The sequence below is a fragment of the Manduca sexta genome, chromosome 7, assembly GCF_014839805.1.
Source record: "Manduca sexta isolate Smith_Timp_Sample1 chromosome 7, JHU_Msex_v1.0, whole genome shotgun sequence".
Classification (NCBI taxonomy): Eukaryota; Metazoa; Arthropoda; class Insecta; order Lepidoptera; family Sphingidae; genus Manduca; species Manduca sexta.
Window position 1 is genome coordinate 10815106 of NC_051121.1, and position 25603 is coordinate 10840708.

The following is a 25603-nucleotide window of genomic DNA, read 5'->3' on the forward strand; positions in this document are numbered from 1 at the left end:
GCCGTTCGGGTGGCAAGAGCGTCGCCAGCCGATGGCGTAGGGAAGGAGAGGGAGAGGGGGGAGCAAGCTGATACGGAGAATGAGAAAAGTATGAATTGTAGGTAAAGTCGAGAGCAGCATTGAATTCTTTTAGTTTCGACGTACGGGAATGATCGATCAAGCAAGTCAAGTCAAAGACTTAGGACATTGGTTGCTTTACATTTGGCGACTTTTTTAGAATCTAAGGGGGGGCAGCTGCCCCTCCCTACCCTCCTTGGCGATGCCCTGGCGCCGTGGCCTTCTTCGAAGCATACGGGACGGCCCCGGGGTATCCCAAAATTACGTAATATGTAAGTATAACTAGGTAATATAATATTTAATGTCAAAAATAAGACATTCAATATACTTAGGTCTAGAAAGTTTAACTAAAAATTTACATTTTGTAATATTTACGAAGTTTTTAATGGTTACTAACGATTAATTATTGGATAAGGTCATTGGCCTCCATAATCTGAGATAGGACGAGATCTATAAAGATAAAGTTAACTTATAAGTAAGTCATAAAACAGTTTCGATTTAAGCGAATTGCGAATCTTTTACAATAAACGCTTTAATTTTTTTCTTATCTTGAGTAGGTAAGCAATCAATATTTAAATTTCTGTCACCTCACAGAAAATTTTAATGTTATAATGTTAACGAACTGGGCCCTTATTCTGTATGTCCGCGTAACGCGGCCGTGTCATGTTATCTTCGAGAAATGTGCGTGGAATGGTATTCTGTAAGCCAAATTTCTATAGTCCTAAACATGATGCGTTGTGTTACATGCTTGTTACGTACTGTTAAAATAACGTGCGGGATAGAGAATAAGGCCCCTGTTCTTGTGTTTTGATCTCTTTGTGTTCTCGAACCAATAATATTTGCGAGACATTCGGATACCAGAAAAGAAAAATGAAATTTCATTAAGGTCAGTCGGGGCAAGTGCGCCGACGGGGTAAGTGCACCTACCCTAAATAAATCGAAAACTATTGATGTTATACAATTACCGCAATCTTATATCGATGCTACTAACTGAAATACAGTTCCACTAAAAACATAAATGGCTATGTTCATTTTAATACGATTTATTCGCCATTTTATTTTAAGTGTCATTTAGACCTGTAAACAGAGATGACCCCGTGAAAGATAACATCAAATATTTCAAGATATTTAACATATTTCTGTAAACCAGTAAGGTGAATACATAGTTTAAACCTTTTATTTTAACTTCCTGTCTGAAGTTTATTTATATATACTAAAATAAAGGATTTTTAGCAATGCGAAAAAATGTACTTAAAAATTGTCGAGTAGGGCAAGTGCGCCACAGTTAATAGTCGTATGGCGCACTTGCCCCTGATCCATATATAACCAACCTTTTTTGAGAATAAGTTTTACTAATATGAATTATTATTATAAAAATGTTATACTTAACAGCAGAATTTATTGTACTCAAGGTATTTTGTTTCGAGCCGACTTAAATAAAAGGGCGTATTAGTTAATTCGTTTTTACAAAAGAAAAACTGAAATACCTTGGTCTAGAGCAACTTTACGTGAATAGGTTCCAACTGTTCGATCAGGCACGTTATCTGGATATAATGCAGCTAAAACATATCAAATGTCATAAGGCTAAATTCTAAGTAATTGAGTTATAACGCATTCGAAATTGTTAATTTCTACATTTTTGTATGTTATTTTAGTTTTTAGAAATAAAATGGATTTTTATATTAGGGCTACCATTTTTTTATTCCAACATATCCGCACACAAAACTCTAATATAGCAAAAATCTTATATAGCAAAAAAAAAATCTAAAATGTTTTGAAGCCCTGATTTACATATATATGGCGCACTTACCCCGAATTTCATTTGACAGCCATAGTTTGTTATAATATTGAGTGATTAAAAATTATCCAAGAGCATTGCGAGTAAAACTTATTTCTCTATGGACTAAAATGAGTGTTTTCTTTATAATGTTTCATATTGGCGTTTTTTACACAGGCGCACTTACCCCATTTCCGGAGGCAAGTGCGCCTACTACCATTTTTTTTACTTTGAGCAAAATATTATTAATTTATGGTCCAATTTCCTTGAATGGCTATAGGTTGTTATCACAAAATACCAAATATTCTTAAATTAATAAAATTATATTCTTAAGTCAGCACAAAAAGAAATTATTTTGCATTGAATCCAGCTATGAAAATTTTATGGCGCACTTCCCCCGACTCACCTTATATGTTTGAAAATAAAAACAAATAATTACAAATTACTATTTTAATTATTGAAAAACTCTATAAAAACATATTTATACAATAGTGTAAAACAAATATAAAGCTTAAAAATAACATTTAAATGCAAAAATTACAAAAACAAAATTCTTTAAATTAAAATATATAAGTAAGTCAGTGCATTTTAATTCCATTGATTTATCACTAATGAGTTCCTACAATTATTATTTAATATGGTAGTCCTTATAATTTTGCAATAACCTGCATCGCATTACTTTCATTTTCTCTAAAAAGGTAAGTACAAATATGGGGGCGGCACATAACTCAAGCTTAAGAATATTCCAGAAACAATTTGTTTCAACCTTTTATTATATTCTTCTCAATCACACACCTGGCAGAGTGGTCGTGGTTATGGACTGTCTGAAAAATTGGTTGAGACTTTTGCGAACTTCCTTATCTCTTTCTATCCATGGCATTACGTGTACATTCAGTAAGGGAACACTTTGTAGAAGATTTAATGACGTCCATCTTGTTTTATGATATGTTTGACATTAATTTTATTGGTCATCGTCAAAGCGCTTGAAGGTTTCTGCCAACCTCCGAAAGAGTTCAATATTATCATGAGTTAGTCCAAATCTCTCAGCGGCCTTATCTACAAGGTGCTGTCGGGTCCTGGTGAGCGCTGCCCGTGTGCTGTCCACGACGCTGGGTTTTACAAAGAACGACATCAGGCTCAACGGCAGTTCAACTGTGTGTTCCGATTTTATCACATCAACGACTCTATCAAGATTCATGTCTGTAAAAAATTTACTAATATTGTTCGGCGCCTTCTCACCTGCTAAATTTAGTAACAAACAAAATATGTCGAGGGTTTTCATTACTTTCAGGAATTGTTGCACGTTGTTCTGAGTAAGGTTCGTCTCTATACTCATCAAGAGCACTTTTACAAAGTTGTTCATGCCAGAATCGACAGCCATATGGAGGGGATTTTGCCCCTTGGAAGACCCTGCGCGTGCATCGCCGTTTTGTTTCAGTAGTAGTTCAAACATCACGTTCTTGAATTTATCACTGGTGGTGATCTCGGCTAATTGTGGATCGTTGCTTAGTTTATAATCGAAGGCGGACCGCACTGACACTGGACATGTGTATAGAAAAATATTGACAATAAAGTCCCAAATTAGTGAAAATCTTGCGCCATCTGTGGAGTCTAGTTTAGCGCATTTAATAATATCAGTCAAAAACTCGACGCCACAATATTCTGCGTACATTAGGTGAAAGAACCTGGGCACATTATCCAGGACACAGTCGACGAGTGCGGACTTCTCCTCGCCGCTCTGTATCCGAGCCATCGTACCTTTTAATTCGTCGATCTCGTCTGCGGGCAGCAGTTTGCATAGGTCCTCCTCTTTGCAAATGGCTAAGAGGGCTAACTTCTTGTGCCTCTCGAAGAATTCTCTGCGTTTCTCCACTTCTTCATCTTCGTCTATTTCAATATCATGGGTTTGTAGCAACACCTTATCCATGTTATGCTTCAAAAATTTTTCATATAAATGTAACGCATCCTGCCAAAAGTCGCATTTTTTTTTTAACTCAGGGACATTCGGTTCAATTTGTAGTCGCCCTTTGATTTTGCACTCGAAATAGTTTGCCACTACATACATGTGAAGCGGAGTGCCCGCTAGCTCAGCCGCCTGCTCCTCCTCCGGAGTCTGGTCCATGTACGAGCCTATCTTGGAGCCTTTGTTCAAATCTATATCCAGATGTTGCTTGAGTTTCTTTTTTATATCAGCAAATGATAAAGTACTGAATTCAGTTTGAAAGAAATCAATTGCGAGCAAGTACAATATGTGTAGAGGCATACTAACCCATGGCATAAACATACGCTTTTGTTCACCAACGTCTGACAGATTGTGTTTTCCAGACATAAGCTCGAATAGTCCTGAGATGTTACTGAAAAGTTCAGTGTTTATTTTTTCTAGCTGAAGGTTCGTTTTCCAGAATTTATAGAAGAAACCCATTTGACCCGTTTCATCTATTGGTTGCAATTGGTATGAAGTGCCGAATTCAGCTTCTAATAATGTCATTGGAAGGCCGACAGAATGACATGCTATCCACATGGGGATATCATCTGATTTTATATTTTTTAACAGTTTTATAGCTTCAACTCCGAAAGGTGGACAAACGTAATCAAATCCGTAAAAGAGAAAAATCATTTTACGGTTATTGTAATAATGTAGAAATAATTCTAGTTCCAACAAAATGGCTCCGTCCAATATGTTGGCGGAATAAGTATCCAAAGTAATTTCCCCACCTCGCTCAACAAGTTGGAAATATGTTTTATTATTAACATGTTTCAATGATTTCACACACAAGAGTTTCACAGCATTGATTTTATTAATGTTGATTCTACTTGTTTGCCACGCGTAGAAATCATCCTGAAATTCTGCCAGGTTGATGCGGATTATCCACTTTGTGGGATTGACTTTTTTGTTTTCAAGAGCGAGGTGCGTCAGTAATGTAGACTTGCCTGTACCGTGCTTGCTAATTATGAGGACCACTTTGTCTTCAACGTCATCTAAATTATTTACAGGATAATCATCCCTGGCATTCTTTATCAGACGTCTAGGCATGTATATATCTTTGATTTTTTCGTATTGTTTGTTCATCAATGGTTTTCCTATTTCTATTCGCTCGTCGTCCATTACCTTTGATAATATTTTCGCATTAATTTTTTTCAAAATGTTTTCGTCTAACAAAGATTCAAGACAAATTTCTTCATCCTGAAATGTTACTGTAATCTCTTCAGCAATTTTTTTCATCGAGTTTTCTTCAAAATGTATCAAGTTAGTCATATCATCATTGATTGTGGAATGATTATCTGGAATTCGAATTTTTACGTCAGAATCTTTTACATTCGTAGTCACAATTATTATTTTATTTCCTTTAAACATATTTAAAATAAGACTAAAATCTCCGATGTCAGATGTTTCTATTCGAGGACGCCCACACATGAGTATTAAAATTTCCATGCTTGTTAATTTGAGTTCGCCTAATATGACGTTGCGATCTTCCGCAGGCAAACCCAACATATAATACAAATCCATAAAAGTGTAGTTGTTCTGGTTCTTGTAATGTTGGTGTATTTTGATCGCAGTCAGTATGTCATTGTCAGTTTTAATGTTGATAATTTTCTCTGCACAATCATCTAGCCGCAGCTTTTTAACAGCCTCGGATGTAAACTCAATTCCTAATTTTTTTACAGCACCTAAGTACATCTCATGATGTAGCGTTAAGAGTGGACTGTCAACGCCCTCTTGCGCGATGCGAAAAATATTACTGTCACTTGTAAGGTAAGACGCCATTGAATTCTCAGCCGACACCATCCACCACTTCTGCAGTTCACTGTGAAATTTTGAAAAAATACTATCGATGTGTGTACGGAACCTGAAGGACGTTTGAAATCTGTGTTCGTTATAGAATTTATCTATTTCAGTCTTTACAGATTTTTCGACTTCATCTTCTTTGCCCTGGTTGCAATAAAACCACAATCTATTAAGGAAGCACTTAGCCTGTGTAGTGTCATATTCATCATTTGAAAACCTAGCTCTGGGAAAATTGTATGTATTTACTTTTATAACATAATCATCTAATTTTTTACCTTCAGGTATAACTTTTTCCAATTCTACCAATAATTTATAAGCTTTCTCAAATAGTGGTCTTGCCGTGTTGAACTTCAGCACATTTTTGTTTTTATCATAAAGTAACAAATTCCCAACAGCGCTTGCAATCCCACCATTATGAGCTATAAACCCTTCAGTCAGTGTTGTTGAACTTGATAAGTTTTTGCCTATGTCAGTTTCGTTTATTTCTATCTCTCCCTTGTCTCTGTTTATTTGAAACAAATCTTTAAACACTGAAACTAAATAAGTGATTCTAGAATCTTTCATTGTAATATCAATATTTCCAAATGACGGTGGAAGTTTGAACTCAGTTGTTAGAAGTTTGTTTTCACCCGCCTTCGTGATGGCTTCGGCGATAACCGTGGGATTTGCGTGTATTTGTTTCAAATGTTCGTTTAATTGTTTAATATCATTTGATTTCAATCCCCGTTTTGCCACATTTTCTAGTACTTTAAGTTTATTATTTTTGACATCGTAGTTGATAACTGTACCAATAAATGGGCTAAGCGCAGAACTTGATGGTTCTCTTGGCAATCGTTTGAATTCGTTTACAATTCCTTCTTTTGTTTTAGTTGGTTTAACGCAGTTTTTTTCTATGATTACTTTACATAGTTCCTCCTTAAGAAGTACAGTAAACGGGTCGGTATTACGAAATAATTCTGGACGAAACTTTGCTTCAATATGGTTTTTTTCAACTTTGCACAATCGTACAGCTGTTTGTTCTAAAACGCAATGATATTTTCTTATGAGCTCGTCTTCAAGCATGTGTTTGTACTTATCTTTTTCTCCCAAAATAAATTCAATAAAGTTGACTGCCAATAGTTTAATCCGCATTCTTTGAACATCTCTAGTAATGCAATAAATGTAATCATCGTTATAATCAAATTGAAATATAGACTTCTTTCCACCGGTATAAATTAACTTGTGAATTTTCGGGCTCCTTTCGTTCCTACCGATCAGTTTGCGATTAAAGCTTTCTTCGCCTGATGTGTAGACTATAAAATTTAATTCAACGTTGTGATAGCTTTCTCCAAATATAGGATGACCACTGGCTGGAACGAACTTCTTTTTTATTTGTAGATAACTATCGAAGCAGTTTGCTAAGCCCAATTCACTGTCTGGTTTCAATACGTCTTCTAAAGTTAGTCTACCTTTTTTAGGCAAATCGCGGTGTTTAGCCTGCAAAAATAATCTTATTGACTTTTCACGGCCCTTGACGTTGTACTTGAAACAGATATCGTCAAAAACACCGATTCCAGCCATGTTTGATGCTAGATAATAAGATTCTATATCCTCGTCATTGGCAGCTCTAAGTAGACTTAAGCATAATAACTTGGTTTCGTATAAATGTCCTCTAACGCCGGTATTTTTGTCTTGCATTAAAAAATATTTTGATCCAAGTGCGTCCACAGGTTGAACAGGTTTGTTATCTTCCGAATCAGATTCTGGTTCTCCAGGTGTTGCCAGTTGTATTTTTTTTGCATGTTCCTCTAGTAAGGTCGTAATTTCTTGCCCTATATCACCCTGCAGTGTTTGAGCGATGTCTAAGGCATTTTTGTCTAAACCTTTGGTACGAGTGACGTCAGCACCATGTTCTAAGAGCAATTTAATTACATCTATTTCAGCTTTTTTGACGGCGATTTGTAAAGCGTTGTGTTTAAGGTTTGCGCTCGCAGCATTTACATCCGCGCCACTGAGTAAAATCTTTTTTACATTTTCTATCTTCTGTTTCACTTCTTTATTCTCCCATACGGCAATGATGAGGCGGTTGTTTTTAGCCTGCTGAGCAGCCTTTTCTCGATTCAACGCCATTGTAATCTTTACGAAATATATTTTTTTGAATGTTTTCCGATAGTCGACAAGTCGTTACTGCATCATAGACCTGCAAGAACAATAGTTGCACTTAAGATGATTAATTAATAGACGATTTAAAATATTTATTGGAATCTTTTATGCTTAAAGGGTTATAACGAATTAAACTAGGATATACTTGGTATAAGCTAACTCCGTATTACATAATGTAATGAGAAACAGTTTACAAATTGATTTATTATAAAAGTGGCTGACTGTGGTTGTTGCAAGCCATCTGGAATGCATGAAATGTGTTTTCCTCGTCCGACGCCTCGTCTCAATAAGTAAACAGACGGTTGCTATTTTGAAATGATTCACGTCTTTTTTATGAAGCATGAACTGGGCCTGTGATAATTACGTAGATTTATCACCCCAATTTTTATTTAAAGGTTTATTATTGCCAACATTTTATAGATATTTTTTATCAACTTATAGTACAGCGCGTTTGTTAACAAAATTATTTCAATTTCACCATTATTATCCCTATTCGCTCTTATTAATGCCACTCTTTTGATAACAATCTATAGAGTTTAATTACGAGCACGACTTTTGTATTTGATCGTCTTATATTTTACATGTAGCACTTATTCAGTCATGTAACAGGCAGTTAACTACAATAGATATTGGAAAAGTCGGCGACGACTAGTAAATTTACTTAGAAGTGATTCAGGCTAGACTACAATATATATCAGCCCCGTATTATATCCTGTCCCACGGCTAGCCACGAGCCTCTTCTACTACTGAGAGGGATTAGGCCTTAGTCCACCACTCTAGCCTAGTGCGGATTGGTAGACTTCACACACCCTTAAAATTCCTATAGAGAACTTCTCAGGTACGTAGGTTTCGTCACGATGTTTTCCTTTACCGTTAAAGCAAATGATAATTTACAACGAATACACAAATATATACTTATATATTTTAAATCAGAGGTGGGTGCCATTGGGTTTTGAACTTGCGGACGTTCGTCTTGGCAGTCCGCTCCACAACCAACTAGGCTATCGCCGCTTTTAGACTACAATAGAAAGGTACTTCATTTTTTTGTTTCCACGAATGTTAGACATCAATAAAAACTATTTTCCGGATTTTATCGCGGTTCTTATTGTAAGTTTCTTCCGACGTTTCAAATACTGCAGCCTTCATGGTCACGGGGCGGACTGAGATGTAGATCGTCCGAAAGTCAACGTCACAATATTTACCAAAATTTTACAATGAACAAAATTTAAAAAAATATAGGTACCTACTCGATAAGTCGTCAGACTTGTTTATATTATTATATTATTCCTTCCCACAATATTATACCTATAGTATACGTGTTTCAACACGTTAGTCATCATTATGCCGGCTCGAATGATAACGACCACTGACAGACGTACATAAGTACCTAACATTAAAATAGTGATGTAACGAATATTGGATTTTTTATTCGCGTATACGAATATGCATCTTCGCGAATATGAATGTATTTTTTTCATGCAGCGCCCCGAGAATATGTCTACTTATTCATATCTTAGAGCTCCACGGAGTATTCTAAATCATAGAATGTTTGGTAAGTCATTAGCTAAGTAATTGCGCACTATCAGTATATTAATATTACATTATTTTGGTTTTATACCTTCGGGTATTAAATGCGCGAGTCTGTGTCTTTAAGGCGATACCTCAAGGTCCATTTTCATACATTTTGTTTCACCTTTAATCTGGGTAACTAAACAAGTATTGGCAAGTAAAGAATTTAAATTCACGTCTAGTTAGTGATTAGTTCTCGCAGTTGAAAGAAAAACGTAAAAATAATTATTAATAATTAATTAATAATTAAAAGACACATGATTTTTTAGAAAAGTCAGAGGTGTGTGCCATTGAGATTTGAACCTGCGGACATTCGTCTTGGCAGTCCGTTCCACACCCAACTAGGCTATCGCTGCTTTACGCATCTAAACCTTTTTTAAAAAATCAGTGACTATCACAACATTTTGTTTTATAATTAATGTGTCGTATTTTCTATCGACATTGCGTTCCTTTTATAAGCTCGCTGTCTATCACGCCATTAGATGGATATATACTTACATAATAGCCGGTAAATAACTTGAACACACGAGCTTACACTACCGCTTGTTAGAGGATTTTTGTACGTAAGTATACAGGTAGATACCTACATTAACGTACAAAAACTATGCTGCACAATGCTGTTGTTACTTTTTTTGGCGGCTGTTATACATCGGTGTTGACGAACTATTAATGCACAAGTTTGCGCTCTCCTACCTCTCTTGAGAATAGAGGCGTTAGAATGTATTTCATTTTCCAGCGCATGTGCACATACAGTACTATGAGCTCGAATACCTAATTATAATTTATGAAAAAACGCGGGGAATCCTCGTTGTGTTAGAAACGATATTAGTAAACGATTCAGTTAACTCTATTGTCGGTTTCTTTGTTTATTACTACCAATGTCTTCCTCTTGTTAACTAGTGTGCAAACACTACAGTATTCCGGTTTGAAGGAACATTGTAGCTAGTGCTTTGTAATAACAAAATGATATGTCTCTACTGTTTATGGCTAGTCGTCTACATTAATAAGTATCAAGCAATGAATTATAAGGTGACGTATCCGGCGCTCGTCAGTGACAACGCGTTAAGGCGCATGGCCGGTTTAGCGAAATTTCAAATTTCGATTACGTCATACAGTTTAAACGTGACCAATCATGTCCGATTAGTTTAAAAAGTATCAGAAATGTAGTCAGCTATATTAATATAGTAAGTACTTATTACTTATTGTTGTCTCTGTTACACACGTGTTTGATTCTTGTAACTAGAGAGCTTAGTTTAGGTACAGCACGAATATCGCAGTACCTAACAACTTTAATTTCCCAAAACCGGTATTTGAAAATACAGCGGCTTCTTTATTCACACTTGCAGACTTGATATGTGTAGTTAGTATATTTATACAATGTGCTTATTTATATTGTGGTAGGCAAATATCCAAGTATATGACGTAATTCAAATAAAACCTTAAACATTAATAAAAAATGCCTTTCTGGTAACAAAATGCTATTTAAGAATTAAAACAAAAATTAAAAAGCATCAAATAGTTCGCCGTCGTCAAACGAATTAACGGATTGTAATGTGAAAATTGAATCAAGAACAAACATGTAAGAGGTCCGAGCAGGGGCCTTATTGTCCATACCACGTTATTTTGACAATATGTCACAACTTCCTTAGATATTACTACTAATATGCGCAATTAAATGTTGCTAATCATAATATGTACAAAATACAGAGTATTTTTCATTGGTGTTTTGCTATTTCACGGTAGATAGAGTAACCATCGCTTGAGCGCAAAATTTATGTATGACAATATTCCCAATGTCCGCTCTATAGGATCTTTGAACTCTTTGATTCCACGCAAATTTCACGAAGATAACACGTCACGATCGCGTTATGCGTTTACACTGTTATACATAACAAGGCCCCTCGTTCGTGTAAGTTTAGTCACACCATTAATAAGTATATAAGAATGGGTTTTTAAAACCAATGAGTCACACGGACAATTTGCAAAATATTGCAATACACAACAATGATAGATTAATATAATAAATGCTTGTACGGACATGTCCGTGCAAAGTATTGCTCTCAAGGACATTTTGCTAAATATTGCAATAACGAACCGTAACGATGTATAATATAGAATACTTACTAGTTATGTTAATAAAGGAATAAGTGAAAAAATGCATATAGATACGTGCGTGTTCGTACTAGTTATATCACTCAAACAGTTGTTTATACCTACTTAGATATCAATAATGATTTCTTATGTTTACGCGAATGTTAAACTTTGATATGACCCTCCCCCCCGTGACCATGACGGCTGCAAAGTCTTCGAAATGTCGAGAGGAAATTATACTATAAAAACCGCGATAAAAGCCGTAACATTGTTTATTTTCATTGATATAAAGATAAACAAAAACTCGTTTTCAAAATTTGTTTGTAGGGGAGACCGGGTACAAAAGTAACGGCGGGTCGAAAGTAACAATGCTCTGTAGGTTTAGGTATCAATAGCAAACACCGCTTCGCTGCCGTAAGGCGATAGCCGGTGACACCCCCCTGAGTTGCATTCAGTCGCCGCGCGTGCCACGCGCTGTTAGGTTGTGTGAGAGGACGCTATGTGATTTCACAAATCTAAAGTAAGTTTTTGACGTTTTCTTATTTAATGTTTTCATATTCTTAAAATAATGATACCAATTTGAATATTCGCATATCAATTCTTAATTAAATGAATTACACCGTGTTTTAATTCGTTTTTATTCAGCACGTTCCGTTTTAAAGCTATCTTTAATATTTTAACAAAAATGAGGTCGGGTACAAAAGTAACATAGTCCTATGGGTACAAAAGTAACATGTTACTTTTGTCCCCGTATTGATTTATTTACTTAATATTTTAAGTGTGTATTGATTTATTTGTACAGAATGCCGCGACAACGCATTAGAACTACCACACGAGGAACTACTGACATGGAAGTGTACCGAAAAGCGGCTGAAGAGCATTTCAAAGATGGTACAAAAATTAGATTCCTGGCAAAAAAATATAATGTTTGTCATGTAACATTATATAGATACATCAAAAAAATTAAAGCAGGAAATACAAGCGCAGTTGTAGGCTACCGTTGTGTCAACCGTGTTTTTACTGACAATGAGGAAAAATGTCTTCAGGACTATTTAATCGAATGCTCTGGAGTTTATTTTGGGTTAACTCCATCTGAAGTACGTAAATTGGCATATGAGTTGGCGATAAAAAATGGAAAAACATTTCCTGAAAAGTGGCACGATACTCAAATGGCGGGTAAGGAATGGTTGACGGGTTTCTTAAAACGACACCCGATCCTCTCTTTGAGGTGTCCTCAAGCAACAAGCCTGTCACGGGCCTCGAGTTTCAATGAACATAATGTGAGTAAGTTTTTTGATAACCTTGCTAACGTAATGGATAGGTATAAGTTTGAACCAAAAGATATTTGGAATATGGATGAGACAGGGGTGACCACTGTCCAAAAACCTAGTAAGATTTTAGCTCCAAAAGGAATTAAACAAGTAGGCGCAATAACCTCAGCAGAACGTGGGAGATTAGTAACTGTTGCTGTTGCAATTAATGCTCAAGGAGGACACATATCGCCTTTTTTTGTATTCCCGTTGAAGCGATACCAAGACCATATAATACGCGAAGGTCCTGTTGGTTGTGCCGGAGCTGGCAATGCTAGTGGATGGATGCAGGAAGCAGAATTTTTACTATTTCTAGAACACTTCAAAAAACAAGTTAAGCCAACAGTTGATCAAAAATGCTTGTTACTGCTCGACAACCATGCATCACATATATCTATCCAAGCTCTAGATTTTTGTAAAAAAAATGGAATAGTACTGCTGTCGTTTCCACCTCATTGCACACACAAACTTCAACCTTTAGATAGAGCAGTATTTGGCCCATTCAAAAAAATGATAAACATCGCTACAGATAACTGGATGCGGAATCATCCTGGTCGAACAATGACTATTCATTACATTCCTGGTATTGTTAGAGAAGCATTTCCTCTTTCCGTCACTGATCGAAATGCAATTGCCGGATTTACCTATACCGGTATAAGTCCATTTAATAGGAACATATTTACTGCTGTTGACTATGCACCATCATCAGTCACTGACCGGCCTTTACAAGTTAACAGTGAAATTCCAGCTAATAATTTGTTCACCTGTCTTGATTCAACGTCCTCCATCCAAGTTGATTCGGATACTCCACTTGATAATCTTCCAACCTTGAGTGACCAGACTGTCCATCGTACAGTGATCAATGATTTGTCAAATAAATCATACCATCAGAGATCCAACTCGCCAGTACCTGGACCTAGCGGGCTACAGCAAGCAAATTTTTCTCAGCCGTTTGATTTTACACCCAAAGATCTTAGACCTTTACCACAAGCAGGTCCAAGGACTATATCAAATAAAGGACGTAAAAATCGTAAGACGGCAATATTGACAGACACGCCCGAAAAAAACGCAATTCAAGAAGAATACCAAAAAAGAAATAAAGCCAAGAAAATGGTTTTACAACCTGATAATGGAAATTATAAGAGGAAGTTGATATCTACGAAAGGGAAGGGAAAAGGAAAAAAGACAAAGAAGGTAGCTAAAGGCAAGGAAAATAAATCTGACGACGAAGATTGCTTCTGTCTCGTTTGTTTAGAATGTTTTAGCAACAGTCGACCAAATGAGCAATGGGTACAATGTACCGAATGTAAAATGTGGTCACATGCTGAGTGCGTTAATGATGACCTAAATTATGTGTGTCATAATTGTGAGTCTGAGTAAAAGACTGAATAAACTGATTAAAAAAATGATTATCATATAATAATTGATCTCATTACTTAAAGTAAGAATAATTTGTTTTGTTTTTTAAAATATACATTTTTTAAGCATTTATAATGCAAATGTTGATTTGTGATATTAATACAAAGTTATCTAATAAACAATTTGCTGATTTATACGTCACATTATATTCATTTCAAAACCCTTTGTGCTGTTACTTTCGACCCACAACGTGTTACTTTCGACCTACCTACGTGGTCGAAAGTAACAATTCATGAATTTTTTTGAAGTCTCTGTGATTCATATTAAATTCCCTATAATAAGGTAAATTAAGATACCAATGTAAAGAATATAAACGAAATGTATATATGGGTATATTCTATTCATTAAAATAATTACATCTAATCAGAAACCAAGGTCGAAGTACAAAATGTTACGTTTGTACCCGGTCTCCCCTACCCAACTATCTCTACAGGGACCACCCTATATAGGGCTGTCATCACTTAAATTACCGATGCCGGATAAACTCGGCAAAAATCCCGGACTTTGCGGCGAAATAGGGGGTTTCCCAGAATACCTCTGAAAAAATATTTTTTACAACAAAAATAAAAACATCGTTATATATTTTTTTTTCATTTATATATGCGGGATGAATGAATTTTTAACTAAGATTTATTTCAATTTATCGCCTACTTATAAACAATATTATATTTCCCCTGACAAGAAAAGTGGACACTTATTAAACCCCTGCCGAATGGCTACCGGGTGCCCTTCAAACTAGGAGAAATCCGGGGAATTCCGGACGGATGGCAACCCTGGCCCTATAGCGATAGCTGAGAAGATAAGTAGTTTAAAGCGAAAATTGGTGCAGAAAAGTACACGCAAACAATTACAAGCTTAATACTGATTGGCGACAGGTATAAACAAAGCAGTGGTATGTATTCATCTAGACCGAGGTTAATGCTACTATTATAACTTATCGAAGTACTTAATGTATTGTGTTTTTTTAAGAATATCACTATTCAGAATCCCACACGACTTGCCACTTTGAAATTTAGGAAATTATGTATAGGAATATTTACATTGTATTCCAAGTATAAACTTATGGTTTTCTTATGATCAAACACATACATTCCGTATATATACCTACTTACTTACAGTGTTTGTTAAACTTGATTCATCCTGCCACAACACATGAATATCACAACATACAAGATACGAATGCATTCAAGAAACAAATTGATTGTACTTTAAGTTTATCAATATAATATTGAGGAGACGCGCGCGCGCAATCCGGCGTCTGAGATAAAAATAGCTTAGGCACAGGCACAGACTTGAATGAATCCACATTATTGTTTGTTTTTATCTGAGTTGACAGTAGCGCCATCTATAATAGCTATTGATTTAGGTTCTCGAGTGTTGTGGAGAGTAACATAGATGGCGCTAGTATACAGCAATCAGTTTATAGAATTGATTCAATTAGTTATTAGCCTATACATAAAAATAATAAAGTGACCTTGGATTTTGAACAATAAAGGTTAGGTTTACTGTTGAGCAAATAAATTATGCAATTAAATTATAATTATTTTACTGCGATAATATTAAAATTATTTTACTAACTAGCTGTGTCAGCGGCTTCGCCCGCGTGGTGATCACGTGTGTAACAAAAATTTTCCCGCGTAAATCCCGACCCCGCGGGAATTCTAGGATAAAAAGTAGCCTTAAACCTTCCTTAAAAATTGCTTAAGAATTTTGTAACTACTTACTTAAGCTTTTCATCAATTCTTGAAAACTTTGCTTGATGACAGAACTAAGAATACTTACTACTGCTTTACCTAGACATTGGTAATGAGTAATTGGTTATGTATGGAGATAATATTTATTTAGCATAACGTTATTTTCGTTTAAACATATTAAAAGGTGTGAATCTATAATACAGAGTAACATCTTTTAACACTTTAGAGGCACAAGTAGAGACATTCCAGGAAAGAAAAACATGACGTAGATTGTGAGCAGGTGTAAATACTAAATTAAGAGTAGGTTAGTTGTTTTTTTTCATCATTTAAGTATTACTTAACTAACATTATTTCAACTTGTGACATTTCGTAAGAGTGTTGTCGCCGTAAACTTAATATATCTTACTCTTCATCTCGAAGACGGAACCCAGTGTAAAAATGTCAGCCATGATACCTTCAGATTTGGTGTAGTTTTTAACATTGTGGTGCATTGTCATTGTAGATATACTTACATACAGAAGTAGTTATAATACTTACCTATTTCCAACAACCATGGCTGTACATGCTACGCGTTACTAGTGCCTCAAGCATGGGGTCATCGTAGATATTTATTTTTTAAAAGGTTCGTTTTAACACTATCAACTTACCTATGTATTTTTGCACTATGTAATAATATCATCCCTCACGAGCCTTCCCCACTACTGAGAGGAATAAGGTCTCAGTCCACCACGCTGGCCTAGTGCGGTTTGGTAGACTTCACACACCCGCAAAATTCCTATAGAGAACTTCTCAGCTATTCAGGTTTCCTCACGATGTTTTCCGTTACCGTTAGGGCAAGCGATAATTAAAAAAAAAACAGAAAAGTCACAGGTGTGTGAGCCCTTGGAATTTGAATCTGTGGACTTTTGTCTCGGCAGTTCGTTTCCTACCCAACTAGGCTATCGCCGTTTATTTTTTTGCACTATTGAAGCAGTATTTTTCACACGCTTTATGTTTACCGCCACAGTTATACTTAGTTTTTTAACACGCGCTTAGCAGCACTATCTCCACACGGCGCCATAGCTTTATAATATACTTGGCGAATATAAAAGTTGTGTTAGGTTAAAAAAAAACATATATATTAATTTAAGTATATTTATATTAAACACATTTAAAAATGCATCACAGTTTACAAAATATCGTTGATAAGACATGTAATATACAATGAAATTGCAAATGTTTAGAAATGTGATGATTTCTAATTATTTCACGTTGTTGAAGAATGAATTATCTTACAAATGATGCGATCGCTTAGCAGAATGTAGAGTCAAGCAGGTTTTTTGTTAGTACCAACCCCGCAGTCAACACCGAGGGAAACCTGCGAACGGTATACCAGTTCCCCCCGCCTTAGCGACTGCGGGGGCCCTGGAGTAAGAGTGGAAGAGGAGAAATAGGGGGGGAAGCAAAGGGGACGGAAGAAGAAACTTATAGGATGGAGTGAAGTTGGACAGGAAGTGTTCGCGATCCCTTTAAGGCCTCAATGTGTATTTGGCAACCAAGAGGTATACACATTACACTATATGCCTAGGGTAGCGGCATAATGTCCCCCCATGCATGGGCGTGCATTCGGGAGACAAGCACGTATACCACTTGATGACAAGTGGTAACAACAGAGCACCCGTACGAACACAGGAATTCATTGCTGAATGAACTTATAGACATTGGGAAGCATATATACATATAATACGATGGGAAAATCGATGTTAGAAATACTCCCATTTTAATTCCCTAACGTCGCGAAAGACGTTACATTCCAGCGTTGGCGATGCTGTCCATAATGTTGTCAGTTAAGGTCTCCCCCAAGCATCGGCTTTGAGCAAATTATCCACACTCGGCACGCGAATTACAGCGGAAATATGCGAAGATATACGAATTATTTTTAAAAATGTAGGTATTTTTGAAAAAAATAATTTTATTCTTTTATTCTCAAAGGGGTAAATATAGTGTAACTGGTACACTTTTCCGAGTGTATTTCGTTCCATGATGTGTTAGTGGGCGAGGCTGTCATCATACCGGGCACAAATTATAGATTCCGAGCTGAATCTGAGTAGAAAAACTTCAACACGCTTTGCCCGACCCGGGGATCGAACCCGAGACCTCAGCACTAAGTCGTACCGTAATGCAATTATGCCACGGAGGCTGTCTACCAAGATATTCCTTATTACACTGACGATCTACGATCTACGTCGTAGTGTTGTTTGCAAATAAATACTTTAGGAGGAAATGTACGAAATACAAAATTTTAATGGCAATTTCATTATGAATTTAATATAACAATACAAAAACATTAAAAAAATGAAGTCAAAAAAACACTGTAGAAGTATTCTTTTTAATAGATTTTTAAAAATACGATTAGTGCGCCGTTTTGATGGGGGAGCATCTTATACTATATAAAGTACGTATTTAAGTCAAACAAATTGACACCAACGATGAATTAAAGCAAAATTACACTAGCTAGTTCTCGCAGAAATATTGCGGAAGAAATTCCAGGCGAGTAGCACTAGCGGCAATATTTCAATAATTATATTATACAAATGCAACTTGCCACCAGCCCTGCAAACTTCAAAATTTGTAGAATTTCCGTGATTATTTACGCGATAACAATCGCTTGCGGTAATCAAATCTGTAAGCACTCTTGCTAATGTAAACCATGCTGAAAAAAAAATCGTTCGTTTGTTTCTAAGGTAAACCTTAACCCTTTGCAGATTTATTATTCATTACAAATTTGTTGTTCCTGATATTTTATTACTTTTACTGAGAAAATACTAACATTAGCTGCGAAGCAACTTAGTGCCATAAAGAACACTTTTTCAACTTCAATATTAGGTACATACTGAAGGAGTTTTTATTCTGCGGTATTATGATATTAATGTCGATTATTGACTAGACTTTTATAAAAGATTCTTAGAGATGAGATCTTTAAGACAGATATCGATTTATCCTAAGTTAAGAAAAAAATATGATAAGAAACCATACTATATTTTAAAACGTGTAGTATTTCGTTACATTAATTTCTAAACCTAAATTCGTCTTATCTCACCCTTAACGTCCAAAGTCCATCACACATTGACTAGATTTGAAAAACAGGTACAAAACATATCCAAATTTACAAAGCGATTTATAAAACTGTTAAAACAATTGCGCGCCAAATTCAAGTGACGTCGTTACCATCGGAGGCCATTTTGAATTCGCCAATAAAGAGTCTCTCGTTATTATTGCAGAGCGGAACAGTGGCGCCATCTCTGTGGTTCGCCAATTTTTTAGTTTGGCAAACGTCCTTTTTCCATTCTACACAAAGGCTCGTGGTTTCAGTGCCGTAGCTGCCGCGTCTTCGGTCGATCCGGTATGGCTTCCTGGAAGACCTGACCCTCACGATGTTGGTGCCATCGGAGGTGTGGTTGACTGTGGTCTCCCGGAAACTGGAGTGCTCTCTGTGATACTTACTCTGCTTGCGCACTTTTTTGCAGCACAGCGTTTCGCGAAATGCTAGCCTGTACCTGTAATGGAGATGATGTGAAATTTCGTTAAATAGATGTATTTATTACACATACAACTATTTAATACCCCATACAATAGTGAATATTATATTAACACTTATTAAATAAGTGGCTGTTGTGAATTCCGTTAAAGAGGATGAAAATATATCAAGCTGGTCGGACACCGCATTGGTGACATAAATAGATATAATAAGTATATCTTTTATGTTAAAAAGTTTTTATTTTGGGAATGTATGGAGATGTACTTAATATATCCTATTAATATAGATATGGAATTATGTGATATTATTAATCTTCGTGACTTAAGACTGTTACGAATATAAAATAAACGAGTAAGGTATACTTAGACAAAATTAGGATTAGATAACTTATTGGCTACAATGCGACGCCTTGGTACGCAACGAAAAGCGCTGTCTATTCCTACACAGATGATAATTATAATTGGCGAAGCTTTCCATTACAGTTTCACAGCAAAATGGATTCCAGCTGATTGATTTGGATAACAGTGAGAAATGCAAAACGTGGGCGATAAATGTATCCCCTCGCCGCTGAATCACACAACAATGTATTTTATGAACAGTTACAAATGTTTGTGGTGAATGATTGACCGGTATCGCAGTATTGTAGTTCCATTTGTTCCAGAAATATTTTCTGGAATGTTCTAGATCGATTTGATTGTACTCGACGGTAAATACACTCAGCTTATGTGTATTAAACAGTATGCGTCAGTAAATAATCACAAATCATCTTAATAAAGAGATAGGTACAATAGTCCGCAGTGAATACCACAGAAATTGGGTTCGAGACTAGCCTCCTTTAGAGATTAGCCTCGATTAGATTAGCTTCGTCGTACTCACATCTAAGTGACTTTTTGTCATCTATTATCTTGTCAGTATCATCATTAGCCGTATATAATCCACTGCTGAACATAGTCCGCTCTAAATAAAGATTTCGAGATAAATATATAAATATCAAAAATTAAAACTACTTTAAATTTTAAATGTTGTACGTACTTTTATCATTTTAATTAAATTTAGCGATACTATTTGAATGTTGTGCGCAGGTTTTATCGGTGTACAAATTTTAAAATGTTATTATGTATACCTACTGTATATAAGATGATTAAGTATCTTTGTACATTGTTTTTGTGTCTAATAGAGAAAAATAAAAAAAAAAAAATTGGTGTCAAAAACGGCTTGCCTCTGGCGTGTTCCTGTGCGTATGTTGCGTGTGCCAGCATATTTATTGCAAGATACTACATATTCTTTTCTTAGGATTCTTGGTCCGTAAAGGTTAGATAAATGACTTTTCTAATGTTTAATCTAGTACCAAGTCGATTGTAGTTTCAATTGCAGAATAGGTCGCAAGAGTTTCGTCTACTCACCAGCACAATTACGTGGAGATACGATCAATACTGGTTAAGAATTGTAAAATTCCTACTCTGAAATGTAAAGGTAATGGAAGACTGAACTATAAAAACAATTAGAAAAAAAAATGGATTTAGTGAGGGAGACAATTAATTATTTTATCAACGACAGCCAAAAATGAACTGAGGAAAATCAAGATAGCAATATTTATATTGAAAATGATTTAGTTAATTGAAATTGAATTTGGAAAAAATCATGATGGCTTTAATTTAACATTTTGTCTTGCTAAGTAATAATTAATTTGGAAGTTATTGGTTCCACAAATTTAGAAAAAGTTGAAGGTATATTTTCGAAGGCGTCCATAATTTGAGTTATTAATATAAAAGTTCTGGTACAATACAGCACCTTATACTAAAATATACCAAAAATTTGTATGCAGGGTTCAATTAATCATTATGGATGCGTGATACATTTTCGGCTCATAGGATAATAATACTTACTAAAGCCCATTAGCTCCTTAGATCTTATTATAGAGAACGTGAGACGCCGGTGATTCATAATATAAATGAACAGTTTCACAATAGCTCCTACTTAAAGTACACCAACCATAAAGATTAAACGCTTTGTAATATAAACTTAAATACAATAACTCATGTTAGAAAGCGCATCAATCACATATATCAAGTACTTATTCATTGAACCCGTGACACACCAGTGATACATATATTAAGTAATAATTTTGATAAGTGTTACACATTGACAGTAGAAAACCTAATTGACTTAAGCGTCGACGAAGATTTTTTGCGACATTAAATGTTTAAAACCCTATTTAGAATCAGTAGCAACATTTTTCTCTATTTTTTTAATATAATTATAATTTTTAGGATATAAAGATTGCTTAATCAACCTTTTCCGTCGTTTTACTAAAAGACCAACTAATACATAACTCATGACTCACCGGTGACTCATGACGTTGTACAGAATGGGGTTGACAGTAGCCGAGACGTAGTAAAGAGCGCCAGCCACGTAGAACAGATACTCGTTGATGGTGGTGTAGTGCGAGTTCGAGGTGCCGTAGATGTAGAACAGCCTCTGGAAGTGGAAGGGGGCCCAGCACACGAAGAACGCTACCACCACAGCGGCTAGGGAGAGAAAAGTAGATACAGTTAGCATAACTTCATACACGGAGACGCGCTCAAGTACTTCCCCTAAACTCTTACCCCCCTTATTCGTTAACGTTATTTTTCTAAGGACGAAGGATTGCTGTGATAACAAGTCTGTTTCTCAGCTTCGTGTAGCTGACAGTTTGCTGTTTGTTCAGCTTTTTTTATCTGATAGTCAACTAGATTAAAGTTATATCTCAATATGAGCCAATCATAGCAACCCTATGTCTACACAATGCGAAGGCTGCCAAGCCATCAGTACTGAGAAACAGACTTGTTATCACAGCAATGCTCCGTCCTTAGATAAATAACGTTTATGAATAAGGGGGGTTACGGTGTGCGTGAGCAACATAAGCAGCATACGCACACTACGATGGATAGCATTAGGTAAAGTGCTTGGATCAGTCCCCATACCCCGCGACGCCTCGCAACACCTCTCTCAAACGGTGGTGAGGCGCGTCGTCGTGGATGAAATGAGCTGCAGTGTTGGCAATTTCATCGTTCTCTTAGGCTTTGTTTATCTGACATCTATCTTAAGTAAACTTGTTTCTGAATATTAGCTAATCACAGCGCTCCATGCCTATGCACTACAAAGGCTGTTATGGGGAAAGCACTAAGAATAAATTTATTACGACAACATTGTTCCATGCTTAGCTAAATAACTTTTGTAAATAAGGCCTTAGTACTCTTAAGATATTTTTTGATAATAGTTTCGCCTCTTTCAGTCTCAAGTCGATAAAACACCTAAATAAAAAAAAACTTATAATTTGTAATGATTAGTCAAAATATAAGATACTTTTAAAACACTAATTAATTAGTAGAGGTGATGCTTGCGGTCTCGCCCGCATGAAATACTTTTCCTATTGGGTGCTTCTTTGAAATTAAAGTAGGCTTTTTATCCAGGACATAGTATATCTGAAGTTATGCCAAATTTTAACATTGCCTACCCACAAAAAGAATAAAATATATAGAGTAAAAAGAAAGATAAAAGATAAATATTAATGCATTCTTTTAAAAAATATTCAAGTTCTAAACAGTAGCAGAAGAAAGCATTAATATTGCATAATATCCGCAGACATCACATATTTGCGCGCCGAAATTGCGAAATGTATGCATAATCTTCGCCTTATTGCGAAATATTAAAGGCCTACCGCCTATCGAATGCGCGAAACGAATTCATAAATATCTAAATTATTTTTCTACTACTCTCGCTGCTTCTATTATTACAAATAATTATTATTTATAAATGAATATGTACTTAATTTCTAAACGCCATAACATCCTTTGCTGTTCCTCGATTCCTAAATCTTATCGCATTGCGTTCATAATGTACACATTAAACTAACTGGGTCTGTAAGCTGGTTATATTTCCGACTATGCTTCTAACATATTGTATTATATTTGTGAAAACGTTTTAATTGACCTTTCTTCAGCTATATTTACCATTTATCTTGTGCTAGTTGTAAGTTTTCCTAAAATAAATAAATGAATAATTTCCCCCTACCTGCCAGCCTGAGCTGGTTACTTCCGTTTGCACCTTGTTTTCATTATAAATTTTATCCCTAATTTAAAATGTCCGTAGTTATATAAGTAATTTTAATTGCTATTTAGAAATAATAATTATTATTCTTGTAAATTGTTTTGACGTATCATAAGTGCAACTTTGTTCGCCTACGTGATAAATAAAGTATTTTATTTTATAATTATTCTAATATTGTGGATGTTTATGGTCAGTGAGCGGCGATAGCCTAGTTGAGTGTGGAACGGATTACCAAAACGAATGTCCGCAGGTTCAAATCCCAAGGGCACACACCTCTGACTTTTCTATAATCATGTGTGTATTCTTTGTGAATTTATCGTTCGCTTTAGCGGTGAAGGAAAACATCGTGAGGAAACCTGCACATCTGAGAAGTTCTCTATAGGAATATCGAAGGTGTGTGAAGTCTACCAATCCGCACTAGGCCAGCGTGGTGGACTGAGGCCTAATCCCTCTCAGTAGTAGAGGAGGCACGTGCTCAGCCTTGGGCAAGTATATAATACAGGGCTGATATTATTATTATATATTATGGTCAGTGAGTATTACGATATTGCCTTTATCTAAATTTACACAAGCTTTTAAAATATCTCTACCTGAGCATGAAAATCCATTAAAATGCATTAGCTAGTTTGGAATTAGCTAGCGAAATGCAAACTAACTTTGTTCTAGATTAATTAGAGTTGAAAATAAAACTTAACGCAAACCGTATTAGCGTCCTAGCATGTTGGCGGCGTCCGACCAATATAATTGGTTAATCTTTGTTGTATTTTCAGGTAGAAATATTTTATTTATGCATTTTCGTAGTATCTACTAGGCTGATGATTTGGAATGGTTTCCTGGGTGGATAGAATGATATTGAGTTGTTTCTGCTATCTATCGACGCGGAGTTTAAACTATTAATACCAGGAAAGACAGTAGTCGCTCTTCCATTACACATTACTTAACATGGCTGGCGAAATGTGGGGGTTAGATGTTAAAACCAGCTATTAGAAAAAATCTCCGAAATGTAGTTATTTTATTATTTTGAATGAAAAGACGAGCTTGTCGTTCGCCTAATGTTAAGCGATACGATCGCCAATAAACAGAAGAAATGCCATCCAACACCTTGAATTAAAAAGTATTGTATTCCACTGCGCTCACCATCCTGCGACATGTCATCTTAAGTCTTGTGTCCAATAGTTACACTGGCTACAATGAGCGTGTTCGTGTTCTACGTGTTCTTCAAACCGAAACACAACAGTGATACACACTGCTGCTTGGCGGCAGAAATAGGCATTGCGGTGGTTCCTACCCAGGCGGACTCTCACTTACGAAAGAACTACCACCAGTAAATGTCAAGCTATTGGTAAGAATGCTGACGTTGGTACTGCTCTCAACCTACCTCAGCAAAACAAGACACGAGCGACCGCTATTAACCGCGCATCGTTAATGTCTACGCACTTTTAAATATAAATACGTAGGAAGATTGCAAATTTCATCAGAAAAAATATGATTTGTACCGGATTTGGTCGCCAAATGAAAAATTATGTATTGTTATTTCTTATTTGGTCTATTGAGATACGGGCGAGCATTGACCGCCGGAACTGACGTAATAAATAAATTTATTCGATGAATAAATAAATTGTTCACGTCAAAACCTCTCGGCTCTTGCAGCGAATATGAAGTGGGCTTTAGAACATTTATATTACGTGTACTCCAGGTTGTATGTAAATATAACCTGGCCAGGAAATAATAAGTCTCTTTCCATTTTCTGAACATTTAACATTTTCAGAAATGTGCGCTTTTAGAAATTGGATATTCAAATATTTTTTTATTCTGTGTTTTATGTTGCTATGTTGAGTGACATTTACGTTCAGCGAGACAAAACACTGAAACACGTAAGGACCTTAATTTATAATTCGTTACAATTATTGTGTTGAAATGTGAGGCGTTGGAGGGGATATAACACCTTCAGAGGAAGCCAAACAAACCATTGTATAACTGAGACAAACGTAGCATTTATTTTTAAGGCCCTTAATTCATATTACCTAATTGTGTTAAAGTGTGTCGGGCGGAGGGAGGTGAGGTGCCGCGATTTGATGCTCCCACCCCTTCAAGTGTACTACAATAGCAGACTAAAAGTGTAGAGTTGACTGTATTTTTGATGGTAATGTA

The 25603-nt window shown here is 35.9% G+C and overlaps 3 protein-coding genes across 5 annotated transcripts in view; 1 reads left to right on the forward strand and 2 right to left on the reverse strand.

The window, feature by feature from the left end:
• Positions 1-2518: 2518 nt before the first annotated feature.
• Positions 2519-15445, reverse strand: LOC115442433. Of its 3 annotated transcripts, none has more exons than XM_037447629.1 (2): positions 15261-15445; positions 2519-7800 (listed from the first exon to the last, which is right to left on the reverse strand). In XM_037447629.1, exon 2 carries the CDS (start codon positions 7728-7730, stop codon positions 2796-2798), a length of 4935 nt encoding a protein of 1644 aa, XP_037303526.1. In that variant the 5' UTR covers positions 7731-7800; positions 15261-15445; the 3' UTR covers positions 2519-2795. The 3 variants fall into 3 exon arrangements, with proteins under 3 accessions (XP_037303526.1, XP_030023320.2, XP_030023322.2); XM_030167460.2 differs by having other exon boundaries at positions 15269-15432; XM_030167462.2 differs by having other exon boundaries at positions 15265-15432.
• LOC119188600 lies at positions 11896-14113 on the forward strand. The gene is made up of 2 exons (XM_037436324.1): positions 11896-11943; positions 12226-14113. The coding sequence occupies exon 2, from the start codon at positions 12227-12229 to the stop codon at positions 14111-14113; it is 1887 nt and encodes a 628-aa protein (XP_037292221.1). The 5' UTR covers positions 11896-11943; position 12226.
• Positions 15446-16872: 1427 nt separating the features above from the next.
• LOC115451748 (neuropeptides capa receptor) overlaps positions 16873-25603 on the reverse strand; it is a 73064-nt gene continuing 64333 nt past the window's right edge. The window contains exons 7-8 of the mRNA XM_030180123.2: positions 21708-21891; positions 16873-19382 (exon numbers count right to left, since the gene is read on the reverse strand). Of these exons, the coding sequence (XP_030035983.1) occupies positions 19037-19382; positions 21708-21891 (530 nt within the window). The 3' untranslated portion in view covers positions 16873-19036. The remainder of the gene's footprint in view (positions 19383-21707; positions 21892-25603) is intronic.